Genomic DNA, 21,207 nt, shown 5'->3' with positions numbered 1-21,207 from the left:
GCGTTGAGCCACCCAGGCGCCCCAAGCATTCATCCCTTTGGAACTGAGATCTCTATACCAGCAGAGCACAAAGGTCACACGGATGAGCAGGAACATTTTTGCTCACTGATCATTATGGGCAATAGTCAGTGATATGCCGTTCCCATTTCCCCCCTCTGAATTCTGGATCCGTGACTCCCGTCTCTGGGAGAAACAGTACCATATATTAGATGCTGATTCCGAGGCTGTACAGCCTCCTGGTGGATATCGTCTCAGCTCTGCAAGGTATTATCACCTAGTTAGAACTGCAGCTGAGCCTTCAAAAGGCCATTCTCCCATGCTGTCTTTATCAGATAGGTAATTTGCAAATCCTTTCCCCAGTCTTGGATTGTGTTTTCATTCTCTTCATGGAGTTTTGCCAAAAAACAAGACATTAATTTTGATGGAGCCTAATTTACTATTTTTTTTCTTTTATGGATCTTGCTTTTAAGCGCTGTATTTGGGAAACGTTCACCTAACCCAAGATCACAAAAATTTTCACCATGTGGACGCGGCCCAGTGTAATCCACCTGCCACCAGGTAGCTGGCTGATAACCCCAGAGTGTGGGGCCATGTCAGAGACTCAGTGTTGGTCTCTGCTGCTGGCACCTTGGCCACTGTGCTGTCGCTGTGGCCAGGTCAGCCTTGGTGAGTGAGAGTCTGTGTCGCTGGTTCCATATATAGCCTCCATCCCTGTCACCATGGTCATTTGGTTCATGAGCCTACTGGGCTCCTGTCTCCATTAGTACAAGTTGCATACACTTTCAAAATCATGTCTGAGTGTGGATCATAATGGCCAAAGGCATCAAGAGAGCTACTGTTCCCTTTTGCGAAGGTGGCACCAAAGGCGAGGAAGGAAGCTCCACCCCCTCCCAAAGCTGAAGCCAAAGCAAAGGCTTTGAAGGCCAAGAAAGCAGTGCTGAAAGGCATCCAGTTGCACAGAGAAAGACCCACACGCCACCTCCCTTCCGACGGCTCAAGACACTGCATCTCTGAAGGCAGCCCAAATACCCTCAAGAGAGCGCCCCCGGGAGAAACAAGCTTGGTCACTATGCCATCATCAGCTTCCCCCTGACTACCGAGTCAGCCATGAGGAAAATAGAGGACAACACACTTGTGTTCATTGTGGATGTCAAGGCCAACAAGCCCCAGATCAAACAGGCTGTGAAGAAGCTCTATGACATTGATGTGGCCAAAGTCAACACTCTGATCGGGCCCGATGGGGAAAAGAAGACATACATTCGACTGGCTCCTGACTATGATGCTTTGGGTGTTGCCAACAAAATTGGGATCATCTAAACTGAGTCCAGCTGGCTAAATCTAAATATAAGTTTTTTCACCATAAAAAAAAGAGCTACTGCTTTTTACAATTGAGACTGCTTACTTTTTTTCAGCATCTTATTCAAATATGACCTTCTTTGGGGTAATTTTGTAGATAGGAGCTTAGCAATACTTATAGATGTGGAGCACGCACCCTGCAAAATCCCAAGTAATCTGATCAGGTGCTGTGTTTTTTGTTTAGTACCAGGGGTTGACAACGATGGTGTTTTTTTTAAACGTCTTCACTTACTTTAATAACACTACATTTACCATGTTATCACCATGGGATGTGAATTTAGGTTAGACAAGAGAAATTTCACAAGTGCAGTAACACGTTCTGGAGTATACCAAAGTTTGTAATGTCTGACCAAAGCAGCTTGCTCATAAATCATTGGTCACTTCCGTTTTAGGTAATTTGTTAGCATTTATGGTTCTTACAGGAAAAATAAACATACTTCGCATGTTTAAAAAGTGTTTTTCATTTGCCTTTGCATTAGCACTTAAAAGATAGCTTTCTATTTCAAGAGGACTTTATTTATTTTTAATAATGTATTTATTTAGTAAGCATGAAGTGCAACAGTGATTTCAGGAGTAGATTCTTTAATGCCCCTCACCCATTTAGCCCATCCCCTCTCCCACAACCCCTCCAGCAACCCTCTGTTCTCTATATTTAAGAGTCTCTTATGTTTTGTCCCCCTCCCTGTTTTTATATTTATTTTTGCTTCCCTTCCCTTATGATCATCTGTTTTGTATCAAGATGACTTTAAAATTACTCTTTTCTTTAAAAAAATTTTTTTGTTTGCTTATTTATTTTGAGAGAGAGAGAGCAAGTGGGGGACAGGCAGAGAGAGAGGGAAAGAGAGAATCCCAAGCAGGCTTCGTGCTGCCAGCACAGAGCCCGTCGCAGAGCTCGAACTCAGGAAACCGTGAGATCATGACCTGAGCTGAAACCAAGAGTTGGATGCTTAACCAACTGAGCCACTCAGGTGCCTGGCATTTAAAATTATTCTAATATAACAGCAGCATAAATATAATTCTGCACTCACAAACAGCTAAGCTAAGCTAAGATCCATAATTAAGTTATTCCATGTTTGCAAGTACGATCCTGAAATAAATACTACTTCTAAGGAGCCCTTTATCAGCTTTTTAGGTTTGGTTTAAACACATATACACACATTTTTGGTTGTGGGGAGGCTTATGATGTTATATTCCACGCACTGTTCTGAAAGGGGCTTCAGTAGCCAACCCTTCAATAGCCCAAAAAACTGAAAATACTTCAGGATTTGCATGTTGTCCTCTTCAGAACTGATTTCATCGGAAGAGTTGAAGAAGCTGAACATTTTACCACTATCAAGTGCATTTGAAAGTGACGTTTTTTTGGTGCTAATTTGACTCCCCTAGGGAACTAGGCACTAATAATTTAGTCACCAGCCAAATCAAGCCTGTATAAAAGGAAGCCAATATTTGATTACCAGGGAATTGACCCATTCTAATGATTTTTCTTTTCTTTTTAAGTTTATTTATTTTTGAGAGAGAGAGAGAGAGAGAGAGAGAGAGAGTGTGTGTGTGTGTGTGTGTGTATGAGTGAGCAGGGGAGGGGGAGAGAGAATCTCAAGCAGGCTCTGCGCTGTCACCATAGAGCCCGACGCAGGGCTTGAACCAACCAACTGTGAGATCATGACCTGAGCCAGAATCGAGAGGCAGATGCTTGACCAACTGAGCTACCCAGGCACTAATGATTTATTTTGAACATGAACATATAACCTTCAAATGAGATGTCTAACCACCACCACCAAGACCAAAACAGTTGCTCTTATTTTTTTTTTTAATTTTCTTTTAAAGTAGGCTCCACGCCCAATGTGGGGCTTGAACTCGTGACCCTGGGATCAAGATGCTCTACCGACTGGGGGCACCTGGGTGGCTCAGTTGAGCATCCGACTTCGGCTCAGGTCATGATCTCGCGGTTTGTGCGTTCGAGCCCCGCCTTGGGCTCGCTGCTGTCAGTGTAGAGCTAGAGCCCGCTTCGGATCCTCTGTCCCCACGCTTTCTGCCTGCCTCTCTCCCACTCGTGCTCTCTCTCCCTCCCCAAAATAAATAAACATTAAAAATAAAGATGCCCTGCCAACCGAACCAGCCAGGCGCCCTGACATTATCTCTTCTTCTAAGGTTTAGGCCTTGCCCAGAACTCCTCATATATGGAATAGCTCATACCAAGAATCCTTGCTCCCACAGCAAAGCCTTGGGCTGCCACGCACATGTGGAACAGGTGAACAGACAACATTTAGCTGGGGCTCCTGGGTGGCTCAGTCGGTTGGGCGTCTGACTTTGGCCCCAGTCATGATCTCACAGTTCGTGGGTTCGAGCCCCGCATCGGGCTCTGTGCTGACAGCTCAGAGCCTGGAGCCTGCTTTGGATTCTGTGTCTCCCTCTTCTCTCTGCCCCTTCCCTACTCATACTCTGTCTCCCTCTGTCTCTCAAAAATAAATAAACATTGAACATTTAGTATTTGTCCTGCTCTTCAGGTTATATAATCCACACATAATGATTGCTGCAAAACCTGCCATTGCAATGGGAACAAATGGTGCCTCTCTAGCTTTTTGGGTAAGTTTAGATCCCCGATCCTCATTATATGAAGAGAAATCTCTATGCCAGTTGACACAGTGATTACAGAATCCTCCTTTCAGTCAACAATGCAAATTCCATCACAGATGGTTTATACAGGGCCTGAGGCCTTCTCCCGTTCCGAGAATGACAAGACCTCTCTCAAGCTCCAGCCAGTTTCTGGCTCTTACCCACGCTCGCAGTCCAATGATAGTTCATTTTGTGTTGCCTGTGGCATGTCAGGGATAGCTTCTGCCCCGGGTATTCTTACAAATTACTCCATTTGAGTAGGCCCTTGGATTTTTGTCGCATCTATCAACTCTCCTCTGCTCCCCATATGTCACTATTGCATTTCAGCCAGTCCTGGCTTGATTTTCAGTTTCTGATATTATCATGATATCATCAATGTAGTGTCTTGTTATTTCTAGGACCTGCATCAAGTCCCAATCCCTTCTTTTTTTTTTTAAATTTTAAAGAGAGCAAGCGAGCACACAAGTTGGGGAGAGGGGAGTGAGGGAAAGAGAGAATCTCAAGCAGGCTCTATGCTTGGCACAGAGCCCAACAGGGAGTTTGATCCCACAACTCTCAGATCATGACCTGAGCTGAAAATCAAGAGTTGGATGCTCAGCTGACTGAATCACCTAGGTCTCCCCCCTTCCTTTTTTTTATATGAATTTTGGAATCAGCTTGTCAATTTCTAACTCTTAAATCTCTTTACTGATTGTGATTGGTGTTTATAATAGTTGTATTTTTAAAAAAAAAATTTTAACGTTTTATTTTTTGAGAGACAGAGTGATAGAGCATGAGCAGGGGAGGGGCAGAGAGAGAGACACACACACACAGAATCCGAAGCAGGCTCCAGGCTCTGAGCTGTCAGCACACGGCCCGATGCGGGGCTGGAACCCATGAATGTAAGATCATGACCTGAATCGAAGTCGGATGCTCAAGCGACTGAGCCACCCAAGCACCCCTGTTTATAATATTTCTATTTTAAGGAACCTACTGAGATTATCTTCTTTGTGCCCTACTACATGATCAATTTTTGTGAATGTTCCATGTGTGCTTGAGAGAAAGTATATTCTGTATGATCGGAGTGTAGTGTTTAATATGTATATATCCAAAAGTTTCACCTTATTATGTTGCTTGGGTCTTTTGTATCATTGCTTATTATTTTGTCCACGTAATCTGTCTTATTTTGTGAATGGTATGTTAAAAGCCTCCCATTAGAGAATGCTTCTTTTTCTTGTATTCTTGTAGTTTTTGGTTTATATAGGCTTTTGCTGTATCACTTTGTGCATAGGTATTTACACATATCTCTGTTGTTAGATCTTTATTTTGGACAGGGCTTTTAATATTACAAAGTATCCTCCTTTGTCTCATATAATTGCTTTTGGAATTCTACGTTGGCATCAGGATTTCAGTCCCTGCTTTTATATTGTTTTCATTTGGTAAATCTTTATCCACCTCTTTAATTTTACCTTTTTAAAAAAATGTTTATTTTTGAGAGTGAGGGAGTGTGAGCGGGGGAGGGGCAGAAGAGAGGCAGACCCAGGATCCGAAGCGGGTTCTGGGCTGGCAACAGTGAGCCTGATGTGGGGCTTGAACTCACAAACTGTGAGATCATGACCTGAGCCAAAGTCGGGCATTCAACTGACAGCCACGCAGGTGCCCCAGTTTTAGCCTTTTTTTTTTAATGTTTATTTATTTTTGAGACAGAGACAGAGCATGAGCAGGGGAGGGGCAGAGAGAGAGGGAGACAGAATCCGAAGCAGGCTCCAGGCTCTGAGCCATCAGCCCAGAGCCCGACGCGGGGCTCGAACTCACAGACCGCGAGATCGTGACCTGAGCTGAAGTCGGACGCTTAACCGACTGAGCCACCCAGGCGCCCCTTAGCCTTTTTGAATGACTGTGTTTTAAACATACCTTTTGTGCACAGTATTATTGGGCTCTGCTTTACGAGGCAACATGAAAACATTTTTCAGTTCGTAGGTGACGTAAACCCATTTACACTTACTTATGTTACTGTTTGATGTCATAAACAATACAGATATGTTTGGTCTCAATTTTTTCACTTTATCTTCTGATGTAATCACTGTGAGATTGTTATATTTGCTGTTTCTTTCTCTATTTAGTGTTCCCTCTACATTTTTTTTTTTTTTGGTTATTAGGAAGGTTGTATTTTCATGCTGATAATTCCCTTTGTGTTAATACTTCATATAGTACCCTTAGGCAGTTCTTGTTTCTTTCTTTTTGTTTACTTTATTTATAAGAGTTGTATATATTTGAGGTGTACAACATGATATACACATATACGTATTGAAATGATTACTACAGTCGAGTTAACCTATCATCTCTCATAGTTACCATTTTTTGTGTGTGATGAGTATACCTGTAATTTACTTTCTTAGCATATTTCCATTGTTCAATATAGTATTACTTAAGTATAGTCATCATGCCTGTACGTTAGATCTCTAGACTTTGTTTTTAAGATTTTATTTTTAAGTAATCTCCATACCCAACCTCGGGCTCAAACTCACAACCCTGAGATCAAGAGTCGCACACTCCGTGGATTGAGCCAGGCAGGCGCCCCATGCATCTCTAGACTTTATTCATTCTACATAGCTGACTTTGTCCTCTTTGACCAACATCGCCACATTTCTCCCATACCCCTCTTAATGTTCTACTCTGCTTCTGTGAGTTTGACTTTTTTTAAAAAAAGATTTCACATATAAATGAGATCATACAGTACAATATTTGCCTTTCTCTGTCGGAGCCATTTCACTTAGCAAAATGCCCTCCAGTTTCATCCATGTTGTTGCAAATGGTAGGATTTCCTTCTTTCTCATGACTGAATGATGTTGAGTTGTGTGTGTGTGTGTGTGTGTGTGTGTGTGTGTGTGTATGTGTGTGTATACACACCACATCTTTATCCATTCATCCATCGATGGACACTTAGTTTGTTTTCCATATCTTGAATAATTCTGCAATGACAATGAGAGTGCAGATATCTCTTTGGGAGAGTGATTTCATTTCCTTCAGATATATACCCAGAAGTGGGACCGCTGGATCATATAGTAGTTCTAGTTTTAATTTTTTGAGCAGCCTCCATACTGTTTCCCGTAACGCCTATACCAATTTACCTTGTTTTCAAAAAAGATTTTATTTTAAAGTAATCTCTACCCAATGCGTGGCTCGAACTTCCAACCTCGAGATCAAGAGTTGCACGCTCCGCCGACAGGTGCTCCTACTTTTTTTTTCTTTATTAATCTTTTATAACATCTAATTTGTCTCTCACCTTTACCTACATGGCAGTCAATGATCTTATTCATCTTTTCTCTTTTTCTTTCTCTTCTTCCATTTTTTAGTTGTTTTTCTACTTTGTCGGGACAACTTAATATCTATACGTTATCCTTCAGCCCGTGACCCCAGCGTTGTGTTAGTCTTAACTTTACGGTAGTATGTAAAATGCCCGGTGTCAGGCTTTTGCCAAAATTTCCCCATTCATCAGTTTTGGTCGGATGAAGCTCACCGTTTGGAGTAGTGCTGGTCAATAGAACCCCTTGCAGTGATGAGTACGTTCTCTATCTTTGCTGTCCAGGACTATAACTAGCCACGTGTGGCTACCAAATTGGACAGCGCAGCTCTGTTAAATTCCTTAGGAAGGGCACACGTGTTTTTGAGAAATTGATGCCAGTTTAATTCTCTGGTCTTGTAAGTTATTTCATCTTTTTTGCCTGGAGGCCCTGAAGAGATATTTTCTTTCTCTTTAAATTCTAATTGTTTTGTTAAGTGCTATGTCAGAGTTGGTTTTGCGGGTCAATTTTCCTTGGTACCCAAGGGGCCTTTGATCGTGTTGAGATTTGCTCAATGATCCCGGGTATGTCCTAGCTTGGTGACTATTCCGTGTGTACTTGAAGAAACTTAATTTCTATGTTTCTGAGTGGAATGCTCTGCAGAGTCCTTTGGTTGCTGGGTGGTGTTCAGTTTTCCTATATCCCCGTTGATTTTCTGTCTACTGGTTACTTTGATTACTAAGAGAAGTGTTGAAAGTCAGCGGTTCTAAGTGTGCATTTGCCCCTTCCTTCTTTCGGTTCTTTCAGATTTGCTTCATGTATTCTGAGGCTATTTTATTAGGGCAGTCTCCCCCACAGTCGTGCTCCCCCACACTCCCTCCCATGATCTTTTGGCTGGACAGTTAGGGATTTAGTCTGTCCGCTTTGGCACTCACTTTCTGTAAGGAAGTTTGCCCTTGGGGCCAAGGGGTGGGAGGTTAGAAAAAAGGCAATGCGGATCCTTCCCACACTCTCCAGACCACTATTCTTGCCAAAGAAAAGGATTTCTCTTCCCTAGAGTTTGAGGTGTCTGCTGCTACAAGGTTACAGGTTTTTTTGGGTTTTTTGGGGGGGTTTTTTTTTGGCCCTGGGGCCTACTTTGGGGCAGGACTGCTTTAAAAAAAAACAGTATTTCTCCCATTTTCTGTGTCTCACAGGCCCCCCCCCCCCCCACTTCAAGCTTCATGTACTTTTGGTGTCCCTGCTGACTCTGTACCTGGTGCTTCTCTCAAGCTCTTTGTGTTTTCTTAGCCTTCCAGTTTATTCTGGTGGTTTCAGCTAGTACTGAAATGCTATTGCCTCCCAATCGTTGGCCTATCCTAGCCTTCTCTTCTGAGCTTCAGAATCCTATAGCCACCTGCCAGCTGGACGTCTATCAGTATGTGCCATAAACAACCCAGCTCAGGTCCAAGATCTATTTCAATTTCTCCTTCTGCCAACCCAGTATCTCTCTTGTTTTGCTCATCTCAATATATGGCACCAGCCTCAACCCATCTGCTCGCGCCATTATCCTGGGAGTAATGATCTGTGCCTTTCTCCCACTTAACAGGACTTCTGTCTAATTTCGAAATATAAATATATTGTGGGAGGGTCAGAAAATATTCTGATGGTATAGGGAGTCAGGCATTTTAGAGACTGATGACCTGTAGGAAAAAAAAAAAAAACAGTTGAAAATCCCTCCCCTCTCTGGCCCCGGAATGTCTCTGCAGCCCTTAAGCTCATCATAGCCTGAAGTGCTGTTTTTCTCTCCTCCGGTTCTATATGTAGTTTCATAGCTCACCATGTGTGTTTCATGTTTTCCTGCCTTTTTTAATGCTGTTGTCCCATATTTTTGAGGGAAACTGTATTCTTGTTGAAGGATTCCACGCTCCGTCTCCCCAAGTGAAGTTGGATCTGATAACACAGCCCACTGCACCCTGTACGCATGCCTAACGCAGCTCCCGTGACACCTCATTGCGAGACTGTGTTCATACCTAAGCCTCTTCACTGGGTTTTGAGCTCTTTGAGAACAGGCACTCCATCTTATCCCTTTTTTGTTTTCCCAGCAACTGGGACAGGTCCGGGCACCTCGTGTTAACTCAGCAGTCAGCAGTCTTTTCTTCATGGATTGATATAGTAACACAATAGCAGGGCCGTTCTGGGTTCCCCCCGCCCAACAAAATATAATATCGAGCAAGACACAGGGTCAGGTGTCCAATGTAGCTTCTTCTAGTTAACTCTTACTGGTGCTCTGTGGAGAGAATTAGTTTCACATATCCGTTTTTTTTTTTTTTTTGAGATAGTATTTAACATTTTTTTTAATGTTTATTTTGAGAGAGTGTGTGAGCAGGTTGGGGAGGGGCAGAGAGAGAGGGAGAGAGACTCCCAAGCAGGCTCCGTGCCATCAGTGCGGAGCCCGACACAGGGCTCCATCCCACGAACCGTGAGATGATGACCTGAGCCGAAATCAAGAGTCGGGTGCGTCACCGACTGAGCCACTTAGGCGCCCCTCCGTGTGTCCCATTCTGATCATTGCAGCTTGTTGTTACAGGGATCTGTGTCCTTTGAGGACGTGGCTGTGGATTTTACCCGACAGGAGTGGCACAGACTGGACCCTGCTCAGAGGACCATGCACAAGGATGTGATGTTAGAGAACTACAGCAACCTGGCATCCGTGGGTGAGGATTATTGTCCACGTAACTCCTGGTACCATAGGTTTCCTTTCTTGGTTACTGTAACGTGTATGGCCTTTGTAGACTTTAACAATACTTTAGGTTCTAGATTCAAGGGTCACAGATGCTTGATTAGGTTTGAGGCACCAGGAAACGTGATGTGTGTTGTCACTTCCCCCAATGAAAGGTTTAAATGGGCCCCCTTCCTTGTGCAGCTCATGAAGATGCACCTTCCTCCTCCTCCATCAGAGGCCCTAGCGCTCAGACAACTTGGCCCATGTCCTCTGCCATTTCCCATTAACAGGCCTCTGCGTGGCCAAACCAGAGATGATCTTCAAGTTGGAGCGAGGAGAAGAGCTGTGGATATTAGAGGAGGAATCCTCAGGCCAAGGTTTCCCAGGTGAGTGAGCAGAAACGGGAAGGAAGAGTGCAGAAATTCACGCTTGGGGCAGTGGTTTCCAGTAGGCTCTTTCTAGGGGCCCTTCCTCTTTGCAAATGACTGGAGGGCAGAAGGTTTACACACTTCAGGTACCTAAATCACACCTGCCCTCATTACGTTCACACTTAAGTGCTCTGGCCTGTTTTATCTTGAGGTTTTTTTTTTTTTTTAAGCTTATTTATTTATTTATTTATTAAAAAAAAATTTTTTTTAAATGTTTATTTTTGACAGAGACAGAATGCGAGTGGGTTAGGGGCAGAGAGAGAGGGAGACACAGAATCCGAAACAGGCTCCAGGCTCTGAGCTGTCAGCACAGAGCCCGACGCGGGGCTCGAACTCACGAGCTGTGAGATCATGACCTGAGCCGAAGTCGGACAAGTCGGACGCTTAACCGACTGAGCCACCCAGGTGCCCCAAGCTTATTTGTTTTTGAGAGAGACAGAGAGAGAGCACAAGCAGGGGAGGGGCAGAGAGAAAGGGGGACAGAGGAGCCGCAGCCGAAGTGTTGACAGCAGAGAGCCCGACGTGGGGCTCGAACCCAGGAACCACGAGATCGTGACCTGAGCTCAAGTCGGACGCTCAACCGACTGAGCCACCCGGGCGCCCCTCTTGAGTTTTGTGGTTGTCTACCACTCTTACCTATCCCCGCCCGCCTCGTCTTACACGTTCTCAGCTAGTCTGTCTCTCTTTAGTATTCTCAATTGCCTGCCCGCCTTCCACTGCCTTGGATGCCGTTCGTTGTGGGGCATTCGTTCGTACGCGCCTCTGGTGTTCCACCACCTCTTAAATGAGTGCCAGCTATGATCTGGTCATGTTCTAGGTGTAGGGATCTAGCACTTGGGAAACTAATATCACTGTCCTGGAGCTGGCAGTCTGATACGTCACGTTTGGTGGTGAGAAGAAAATCAATGCAAGATATGAAAGATAGACAATGATGTGTCGTGTGCCTGTGGAGGATATGTCCAGGGACGACTTTTTGGGGAGGTTAACATTGGTGCACCAACTTCAGTGATGTGAGAGAGACAGAGCCACGTAGACTTTGAATATTCGGGGTGGAGGGAACAGTGTGTGTCAGGGTGATAGATCCTAAAAAGAGCAAAGAGGCCAGTGTAGCTTAATGGTGGGTGGTGCGAGTGGCCGGGGGCCATATCAGAGAGTTAGCCGGGGGCCAAATTATGTTGAGTTTTTTAGGCGAGGTGAAGCACTTTTTAACAGGCTGTGTTTTGTGGGCTTTGGTAAGCACTTTCATTCGGTACCGTGACAAGGGAAACCATTGTTGAGTTTTAAGTAAGTGATCTGATTTGTTTTTAAAGGATCTCTGTCACTGCTGTGTGGCAAGAGTTCTGTCGGGGGTGGTGCCCTCAGGCATGACAGTGACCTTCAGCGTCAGAAGAGTCAAGCTGTGGATCAAACTGTTGAGTATAATGGATATGGAAAAGTCTTCTACAAGAACACAGGCTTTGTTGGACATAAAAGAACACACGCAGGAGTAAAAAACTTTGGATGTCATGAATGTGGGAAAAGTTACTGCAGGAAATCAAACCTTATTGAACATCTGAGGATACACACAGGGGAGAGACCCTATAAGTGTGGTGAGTGTGCAAAAACCTTCAGTGCAAGGTCATACCTCATTGCTCACCAGAAAACTCACACGGGGGAGAAACCCTTTGAATGTAATGAATGTAGGAAGTCTTTTGGCAGGAAGTCACAACTCATTCTACACCAGAGAACACACACAGGAGAGAGACCGTATGCGTGTGCCGAATGCGGGAAAACCTTCTCTGAGAAGGCAACCCTTATGATTCACCAGAGAACTCACACAGGGGAGAAGCCCTATGAATGTAGCGAATGTGGGAAAACATTTCGAGTCAAGATGTCCCTTACCCAACACCAGAGAACCCACACAGGGGAGAAACCGTATGAATGTGGTGACTGTGGGAAAAACTTCCGTGCAAAGAAATCCCTAAATCAACATCAGAGAATTCACACAGGTGAGAAACCCTATGAATGTGGCGAATGTGGGAAGTTCTTCAGAATGAAAATGACTCTCAATAATCATCGGAGAACTCACACAGGTGAAAAGCCCTATCAGTGTCAGGAATGTGGGAAATCCTTCAGGGTACACTCGTCTCTTGGGATACATCAGCGAATTCACACAGGAGAGAAACCTTACGAGTGTAGCAAATGTGGCAATGCCTTCTACGTTAAAGCACGCCTCATTGAACATCAGAGAATGCATTCAGGAGAGAAACCCTATGAATGCGGCGAATGTGGAAAAATCTTCAGTATGAAGAAATCCCTTTGTCAACACCAGAGAACTCACACGGGAGAGAAGCCCTATGAATGCAGTGAGTGCGGAAATGCCTTCTACGTGAAAGTACGCCTCATTGAACATCAGCGGGTTCACACGGGAGAGAGACCCTTTGAATGTCAAGAATGTGGCAAGGCCTTCTGCCGGAAAGCGCACCTCACGGAACATCAGAGAACTCACGTGGGCCGGCCCTTGCCTTTTACTGTGGAGAAAGCTTCTTTGTGAAGACTCCCATCACCGTCTGACCAAGCCCTCCGGGTCCTCCGGCCACCGGCACACAGAGCACACCCGTAACAATTAGGCTCGGACACTGGTGTGAAAATACGTCCTGATTCCTGTTAGGGGACAGCTCGTTGTTTTCGTTTCATTTGGATTCCCCTCATTAATGGTGAGGTTGAATAACTTCTTACCTGTTGACTGGCCGTTAGGGTTCTTTTCTTCTGTGCTTTGACTGTCGTGTATCCTTTCCCCATTGTTTTCTGATGGGCTGCTTATCTTTTACATCTTGGCTTTACATGTTCTTGTTTTCGTTTTTCAATATATGAGAATGTACAAACCTTTTTTCAGTCATGTGTATGGCAGATATCTTCTCCTGGACTGTGGCTGGTTATTTAATGTTGCTAACTCTTCCGTTGAGGTTTTATGTTCGAATGTTATCAGTTTCAAGGTGATCGCAATTCTCCTACACTTTTCCTCTAAAGTTAAGGTTTTCCTTTCAACATTTAGAATGTTAATCTCCCCTGAGGTTGTGTGTGTGTGTGTGTATAGTGTGAATTGTACAATATATAATACTATATTCCTCTGAACACTTTCCATAAATGGTATCACCCTGTGTTGAAAGTTCTGCAGCTTGCTTTTTTCATGAAACGTTACCTGTCCTTGATCTATCCGTGCTGATAAATATAGGTCTGGTGTATTCATTTCTCTCCCCCTAGCGCAAGACATTTGTGTTGTTTCTGTGTTTAGCGTCTGGATCTAAAAGCGGAACTGATGGGTCATAGAGTATAGGCAGCGTTTAAGTTACTAAGCTGTTGTGCCCCTAGCTCCAACACCCCCCTTCTACGCTGTTCTTTGCGATGCTGGGGCTGTGACTCTGCAAAACATGTTTCTGTCTTGCCAGCTGCTTCCCGTGGGGCCTTGCCAATCGGAGATAGTAACCGTGAACCGTGAGCGTGAGGAAGGAAGAAGGGCCTTGCTCCTTTTCTTTTCCTCCCTGTTAGCGCCCCGTTCGTCTGAGTGTCAGCCCAGTATCGCTCCCTCCCTTGCGCAGCAGAAGTTCCTCATGGTGGCAGTTAATTCAGCACTCACAGAACAGCCAATGGTGCCCCGCCCCCTCAGAAACACTAGCGGCAGCTGGCTCGTGCCACCCCCTTGGGAGTTACCGGTCCCACCCACGTGACACCACTCCCCAGCCTTCCAGTTTTTAATAATTCCAGTTTCTTCCCTTGTTACCTTAGCCTAGCTGCTTCCTGCAGTTGCTGCCTCCATGATAATTTTAATGTTCTCTTTCTGTCCTTTTCAGTCACATGGTTAATAACTTGGTGACTAGTCAAAAATTCTTTATAAGAAGTTCTTTTCATTAAAACAACTGGTATCGTTTCTGTCTCCTAGCTGGGTTCTTTTTTTCTTTTTTAATGTTTATTTATTTTTGAGACAGCATGAGGGTGGGCGTGAGCAGTGGAGGGGCAGAGAGAACGGGAGACACAGAATTCCAAGCAAGCTCGTGCCATCATCCACAGCCCAGAGCGGGGCTCGAACCCGTGAACTGTGAGACTATGACCTTAGCCAAAATCAAGAGTCAGAGGCTCCACTGACTGAGCCACCCCAGGCGCCCCTCCTAGCTGGGTTCTGATTGCTACAGAAGTTTTGCAACTTTATTAAATAATTGAATTCCCCCCCCCCCCAAATTGTACTAATTTACACTCTCATGAGCAGTTTGAGACGAAGTTTACATTATCCCACATATACACCAGGACTTATCAGTCTTTCAAATTGTTGCCAGTCCGGAAGATGTAAAATGGCTTTAAGCCTTTCCATCCATGAATATGGTTTGTCTTTTTATTTTTTAACTCAACTTTTTTCGACTTCAATTGTATGTTACGGTTTTCTCCCATAAATTGTCTTTAATTAAAGTTAACTTTTAATAGAAATTTTGCTTGTACATGTATATACATATACATTTCAAAATATACTGATGTATTATGGGGTTTCTATAAATATTTATGTGTAACACACACACATACACACAGAAGAGATACATACTTATATATCCACAGAAAACTTTTTTCTTTTATACGTTCATTTCATTTTGCCCACATATTTGCCACCTTTCTGCATTCCATCCACAATCATTTTCTTCTTTGCCTGAACAATGCCCTTTAGTGGAAGTCTGCTAGTGACAAACCTCTGACCTTTGAGAATGTTTTCTTTTTTTAAAGCTTATCTTTTAATTTATTCTTTAAGTAAGCTCTAGGCCCAGTGTAGGGCTTGAACTATTGACCCGAAGATCAAGAGTCACGTACTCTACTGATTGAGCCAGCCAGGTGCCCCGAGAATGTTCTCTAATGCAGCATTTTTGATGAGCAAAAGTGAATCCTTTACCTTTAGCATTTGGTAACGCTATACCATAGAAAATTGATGCTACATTAAATACCTGTTTTTTTTTGTTCCCTGGATAGTCCATAATAAATATGATGACTCACGGTATTTGAATTAACTATCAGGTGCCCCCAAATATAGCATACACTTGAGTGTATATATTACACTTTATGCATTTTTTCAACAGCATGCCCTCACCCTTATTTACTGAGTATTAATTAAATTTATCAAGATGTCATCTCAGTGATTCTTTTAATCTTCAGATCATCCATTTAAAAAATTCAATTTTATGTTTAAATTTTTTTAATGTTTATTTATTTTTGAGAGAGAGACAGAGGGTGAGTGGGGGAGGGGCAGAGAAAGAGGGAGACACAGAATCTGAAGCAGGCTCCAGGCCCTGAGGTGTCAGCACAGAGCCTGACGCGGAGCTCATACCTACGAACCGTGAGATCATGACCTGAGCTGAAGACGGATGCTTAACCAACTGAGCTACCCAGGCGCCCCTCAAGTTTATGTTTCAGAATTATTATTCTGTTTTGGAAAATGTCAAACATAATAAAAGTCATCTATAATAACAGAAAGCAGATCAGCGGTTGCCTCTAGGAGGGGAATTAACTCCTGAAGGGTAGGAGGAAACTTCCTGGTTGATGGAACTATTCTATATCTTGACTGGGATGTGTATGAATAGTTATGAAATGAGTAAATTTAAGATTTTTGCACTTGCTTGCATGTAAATTATATCTCAAACTTTAAAAACAATAATAAAAAGTTCCCTGTTCCCATACCGGGAGCCGGATGTGGGCTGCCTGGGAGAAAAAGACACCGGCAATGGGAGACTTAGTCCCAGGGCTTTAGAAATGGCTTTGCTCCATGAAAATGACCTTCACTGAGGCCCCATGATGGGTTGTGCTGGCCTCGTGTTAGGGAACGTCATTTACGTGGTGATCCCTCACTGCCAGCACTGCCGTGCGTATTTGACTCGCAACAGCTTAAGCACAGTCTCCTTTGATTCTCCATTGGCCACCACCACAGTAGTTTTTACCCCCAGAATATGTCCGCATGGTGACTACCAACACCCCATTAACTTAACAGCACTTCTTTTCACCCCCGCTAGTCTAGAGCACAATGTCTGTACAATGACCTACCATCAGCTCCCAATATCCCGTCTTATCACAACTTTTTGCTCCCACCAAGTCTACTGACCCCCCCCAGCTCGTCGCATCACGTCTCACCACCCCTCTCAGTTGCCATGACAATTTGTGCTGACCTGTTTGCTCATCGCGGAGTCTCTTCACGCCTTTAGCCCCAGCTTTGTGACTGATGATCCTCCGTTAACTCAATATCATGCTTTTTGTCTCGCTTTGGACTCAGCGTGGTGACTGCTGACCTCCCATTAGCTCACAGCAATGTGTCTTGTCACCTTCCTTTAGACCTAATGTAGTGTCTGTTGACCCACATCGGCAGTGTCTGTTGCCCCCCTACTGGCTACCATGCAATACATTCAACCCAGTGTGTTCGAATCACAGCGTCTACTCATCCTACTTTAGATCCTATCATGTTGATTTTTATTGGCCACCGAATGAACCCACAGCTCAGCACAGCACAGTTGCGCCAGTATCTATCTGCTGTTCCCCAGTTAGCCACCAGTGTGGTGACTTTGATCCTCCTGAGCCCCAGTAGATAGACCATCTGCAGAACTTGGATGACCTTGTCACTCTGTCTTCGGAACCCCTATTTACGAACCTGCAAGTTTTTTAACCTTCAGACCCAGTGGTGTCTGCTTAAAATAGCCCCCATCACTGTGTCTTCTCACCCAACACTACAGCCTGTCAGGGTATGGGCTGACCATACACCAGTGCCTTTTTATTTTTAGCCACTAGCTGAGGATGAACTCCTTGAGGATGTGTCACCATGTTTTTTGTCCTTAGAGTAGTCAAATCATTGTGTCTGTTAAACCTCCTCCCTTTAACCACTAATATTGTGTCTTTGACCAGTTGAAGCCCCAGTAAAGTCTGGTGGCCCCACATGAGGCCCCATCATGGTGTCCATTGATCCTCCATTAGCCAACAGTAGTTTCTTGGACACCCATGAGGCCCCAGCAATGTATTTGCTGACCCTCCTTAGCTACCATCCCTCTGTCTGCTGATCCCCAATTAGCCGTAAGACCAGAGACTAACTTCCACGAGCTTCCAGTACAGTATCTGCTGATTCCACATTAGCCCCATCTTGCCGATCACCCTTTAGCCACGAGTAGAATGTCTTTCACCCTCCGAAGTTCCAATCATGGTGTTTGTGACTGCATGAACCCTCATCACTCTGCTCCCTCATTAGCCACTAATACAGTGTCAGAATGCAACGATCCCCCAGCACAGTGCTCGTCACCCCATGTTAGCCTCAACACTGTGACTGCTCGCTAGTTCAGTCTTTGCCTCACGCTTCTCAGTCATGACATGTGCTGCTGACACCGTATTACTGCCATCCCTATGTCTACTAATACCGGTCACAAATACAGTGTTTTTGGTCGTAAAAAATCAGCCCAGTGTCTGCTGACCTCACGTTAGCCTTTCGTCATTCTGCTGATTACCCATTAGCCATCACTAAAGTGATTTTGTCTCTATCTCAGCATCAGTTCATTTACCACCCGCATCCCTGTGGCTGCTGGTCCCTCATTATTCGCTAGTACGGCGTATTTGCCTCATGAGCCTCAGTATAATGCCTGGGACTCATTAGAGCCTACCCTACATTAGAGCCCTTCGTGGTTCGGATGATCCTGTATTAGTCACCAGTATAGTGTCTGACCCCCGTTAGTCCCCCTGGCTATATCTGCTGGCACTATATTAGCTCCCATGACTGTGTCTGTTGAATTCCCACTAGTTATAAGTACAGTGTCCTTAATCTCTGTGATTACTCCCGTTTCTGCTAAACCTACGTTAGGACCAGCCGCTGTTCCCTGATCTCTGTATCCCGGTTTATTGGCCGTTTCAATCCTTGTGATCGGTCTTTAGACTCTGGCGGTTCCCCAGTGCCTCAGACTATTTGATTTTTCTGTTCCTTGCACTTCAGAGACTATCCCTTGGTCTTTTTTTGCTGTGGTCTCATCCTCAGGGTCTACCCCCTGTTCCTCTGGTTGTTTTGCAGTCCCTCTGATTGTCTTCCACATACAGGGATTATTTTGTGGTCTCTCCAGATATTTGTTGATCCTACCGTTTTTCGGGTCCAGACACTGTCTCCTTGTCCCTCCAGCTGTTTCCTTGTTTCTCTGGCTGTTCCCTCAGCCTGAGATTGTTCCCTTATCTCTCGGGGCTGTCTCCTAGGTATTTCTGGCTGTCACATGCCATTCAGGAATGGTTTCCTCTTCCATTTGGCTGTTCTAGAGTCTCTGTCCCTCTGGCTGTTTGATAGCCTCTTTGTTGCACATCACTGTGGTGACTGATCCCTTGCCCTAAAGAGGTTTTCTAGTGACCTGGAATAGTTCTTCAGCCCTGGCCTATTTGTCTGGAGCCACAGACTGTTCCTGCTGCTTCTGGGTGTTCCCCAATGCCTGGAATAATTTACCTTCCTCTCCCAGTTGTTCCCTCAATCCTGGGTGTGTTCGCACCTGCTTATTTTCTGGTGTATCCAACTGTTTCTCAGCACCAAGGACTGTTGCATACACAGGATGTGGCTGGGGGTGTTAAACAGCAAAGAGTGTCAGCCTGCAGAGGGAGCACCTTCCTTCCAGGTAGCTCCCTTTATTTATTTATTGTTTAATGTTTATTTTTGAGAAAGAGACAGAGCGTGGGTGGGGGAGGGGCAGAGAGGGAGAGGGAGACACGGAATCCGAAGCAGGCTCCAGGCTCTGAGCTGTCAGCACAGAGCCCGACGTGGGGCTTGAACTCACAGATTCCTAGATCATGACCTGAGCCGAAGTCGGATGCTTAACTGACCGAGCAACCCAGGCACCTGCCTCCTTTAGTTGTGGCTGCCATGAAGAAGCATACCCTACAGACAAGCTTCCTACTCCAGAGTCCTTGTGTGTCTCCTGGTAGGAGATCTGTAGTCCTGAGGTCACTCCATTTCCTCCTATTACCCTTCTAGAAAATCCGCTAACGTGAGTAAGGTCAATTACCCCCCCCCCCCCCCCCGCCCAAGCCAGCATTCCACGTGCCTGGGTGTGAATCTCTGCTTAGAAGAGAGACTGATGACTGAGAGGAGGCACGCGGAGGGGTGTCAGCCCTGTGACATGCGCAGCCTTGGGGGGGCGGTACAGCTCAGTGGGTAGCCTGGGGGCCAGCCTTTCCCTCACCTGAGCCTCAGTACTTCTCCCTAAAACATGGGCTTCACAGTACATGATCAGAATCCTGAGGTCTGTACTAGGGTTGGAGGATGACTAATGGGTATTTTTTTCAGATCAAAACATGAAACTCATAATAATAACTTCCTGTGTACTATTAGTACCAGTGATGTAAGTTCTCAACAGGCAACGTAGTATGATGAAGAACATAGATACTGGAGCCAAATCTGTATTCCAATCCTATCCCTTAATGGTTTCTCAGATACAGCATCAAAAGCACACACTATAAAACCAAAAGGAGATAAATAGGGTTTCATCAAAATTAGAGACACTTTTCCACAAACGACACTGTCAAGGCAGTGAAAACGCACAGAATGGGAGAGGGCACGTGAAAAGCTCCTCAACATCATTAGGCATCAGGGAAATGGAAATCAAAACCACAATGAAAAAAAAAACCCACAATGAGATAACACCTAACGCTCATTAGCATGGCTAGAATAAGAAGGATAGGTGATAACAAGTGTTGGCAAGGAAGTGGAAAAATTGGGCCCATCTTACATTGCTGGTAGGGCATAAAGTGGGGCAGCCACCCAAGAGAAATGAAAACATGTCCACATATAGAAACCTAAGCCACAAATGTTCACAGCAGTATTATTCATAGTAGCCCCCAAGTGGAAACAACACAAATGTCCATTGACTGGTGAATGGATAATCAAAATATGGTATATCCATACAATGGAATATTCTTCAGGAATAAAAAGGAATGATGTACTGATACCTGCTACAACATGGACGAAGTTTGAAAATATTACTTGAAAGAAGCCAGTTACAAAAGACTACATATTGTATGGTTCCATTTATAAGAAATGTCCAGAATAGGCAAAACTGTGGAGACAGAAAGTAGATTCAAAGTCCAAGTGAGTTGGGTGCCTGGGTGGCTCAGTCCTTAAGCATCTGACTTCGGCTCAGGTCATAATCTCATGGTTTGTGAATTCAAGTCCCACATCGGGTGAGCTCGAGCACTGCTTTGGGTAAGACAGGAGCCCTGGGTGACCCCCAACTTCTCTCTCTCTCTCTCTCTGCCCCTTGTGAGATTCTCTCTCTCCCTCTGCCCCTCGCCCTCTGTCTCTCTCAAAAAAAAAAAATGTTACAAAACAAAACAAAACAAAGTCCAAGTGAGCTTAGCTGGATACTCTGCTTAATGGTCTCACAAAACCGAAGTTGACCACACTGGACTCTTATCTGGAGGCTCGCAGGAAGAATCCATTTCCAACCTAATTCAGGTTATTGGCAGGATTTAGCTTCTTGCAGTTGTAGTACTGAGGTTCCCGTTTCTTTGCTGGCTGTCAGCCAGGGGTGGTTCTCTGCTTTTAGAGGCCAAATGCATGCCTCGCCACAGGGGCCTCTTTGCCTCCAAAGCCTATTAGGATGTGCCAAATGCTTCTCATGCTTCCAACTTCTCTGATGACCTCTTATGCCACCAGCAGGAGAAAATTGCATTTTTGAAGTCCTCCTACACTTAATTAGATTAGGCTCACCTGGATAACCTCCCTATTTTACGACCAACTGATTAACCTTATTTTCATTTGCAAGATCCCTTTTGCTACTTAATGTAATACAGTCATGGAGTTATCTGTCATCCTATTCACAAGTTCCACCCACAT

The 21,207-nt window shown here is 44.7% G+C and overlaps 1 protein-coding gene, 1 non-coding gene and 1 pseudogene across 6 annotated transcripts in view; 2 read left to right on the top strand and 1 right to left on the bottom strand.

Moving 5' to 3' along the window:
- Nucleotides 1–14,091, top strand: part of ZNF157 (zinc finger protein 157) — a 38,141-nt gene extending 24,050 nt beyond the window's left edge. For 4 of the 5 annotated variants that reach the window (XM_019417589.2, XM_019417590.2, XM_019417587.2 and 1 more), the window contains 3 exons: nucleotides 9,802–9,928; nucleotides 10,227–10,322; nucleotides 11,675–14,091. In XM_019417589.2, the coding sequence (XP_019273134.1) occupies nucleotides 9,880–9,928; nucleotides 10,227–10,322; nucleotides 11,675–12,897 (1,368 nt within the window). In that variant the 5' untranslated portion in view covers nucleotides 9,802–9,879 and the 3' untranslated portion in view covers nucleotides 12,898–14,091. Of the gene's footprint in view, nucleotides 1–9,801; nucleotides 9,929–10,137; nucleotides 10,323–11,674 lie in introns of all 5 variants that reach the window. The other variant, XM_019417591.2, reaches the window with a different exon arrangement.
- LOC128773898 (60S ribosomal protein L23a-like) lies at nucleotides 815–2,782 on the top strand (annotated as a pseudogene).
- TRNAS-UGA (transfer RNA serine (anticodon UGA)) lies at nucleotides 10,879–10,963 on the bottom strand. The gene has a single exon. It is a non-coding gene; the product is annotated as a tRNA-Ser (tRNA).
- Nucleotides 14,092–21,207: the final 7,116 nt, after the last annotated feature.

This window comes from Panthera pardus, unplaced genomic scaffold, assembly GCF_024362965.1.
Source record: "Panthera pardus isolate Hobbes unplaced genomic scaffold, ASM2436296v1 HiC_scaffold_27, whole genome shotgun sequence".
In the NCBI taxonomy this organism is placed as follows: Eukaryota; Metazoa; Chordata; class Mammalia; order Carnivora; family Felidae; genus Panthera; species Panthera pardus.
Note: the sequence above shows the minus strand (reverse complement) of the source record. Positions and strands in the feature narration are given on the sequence as shown.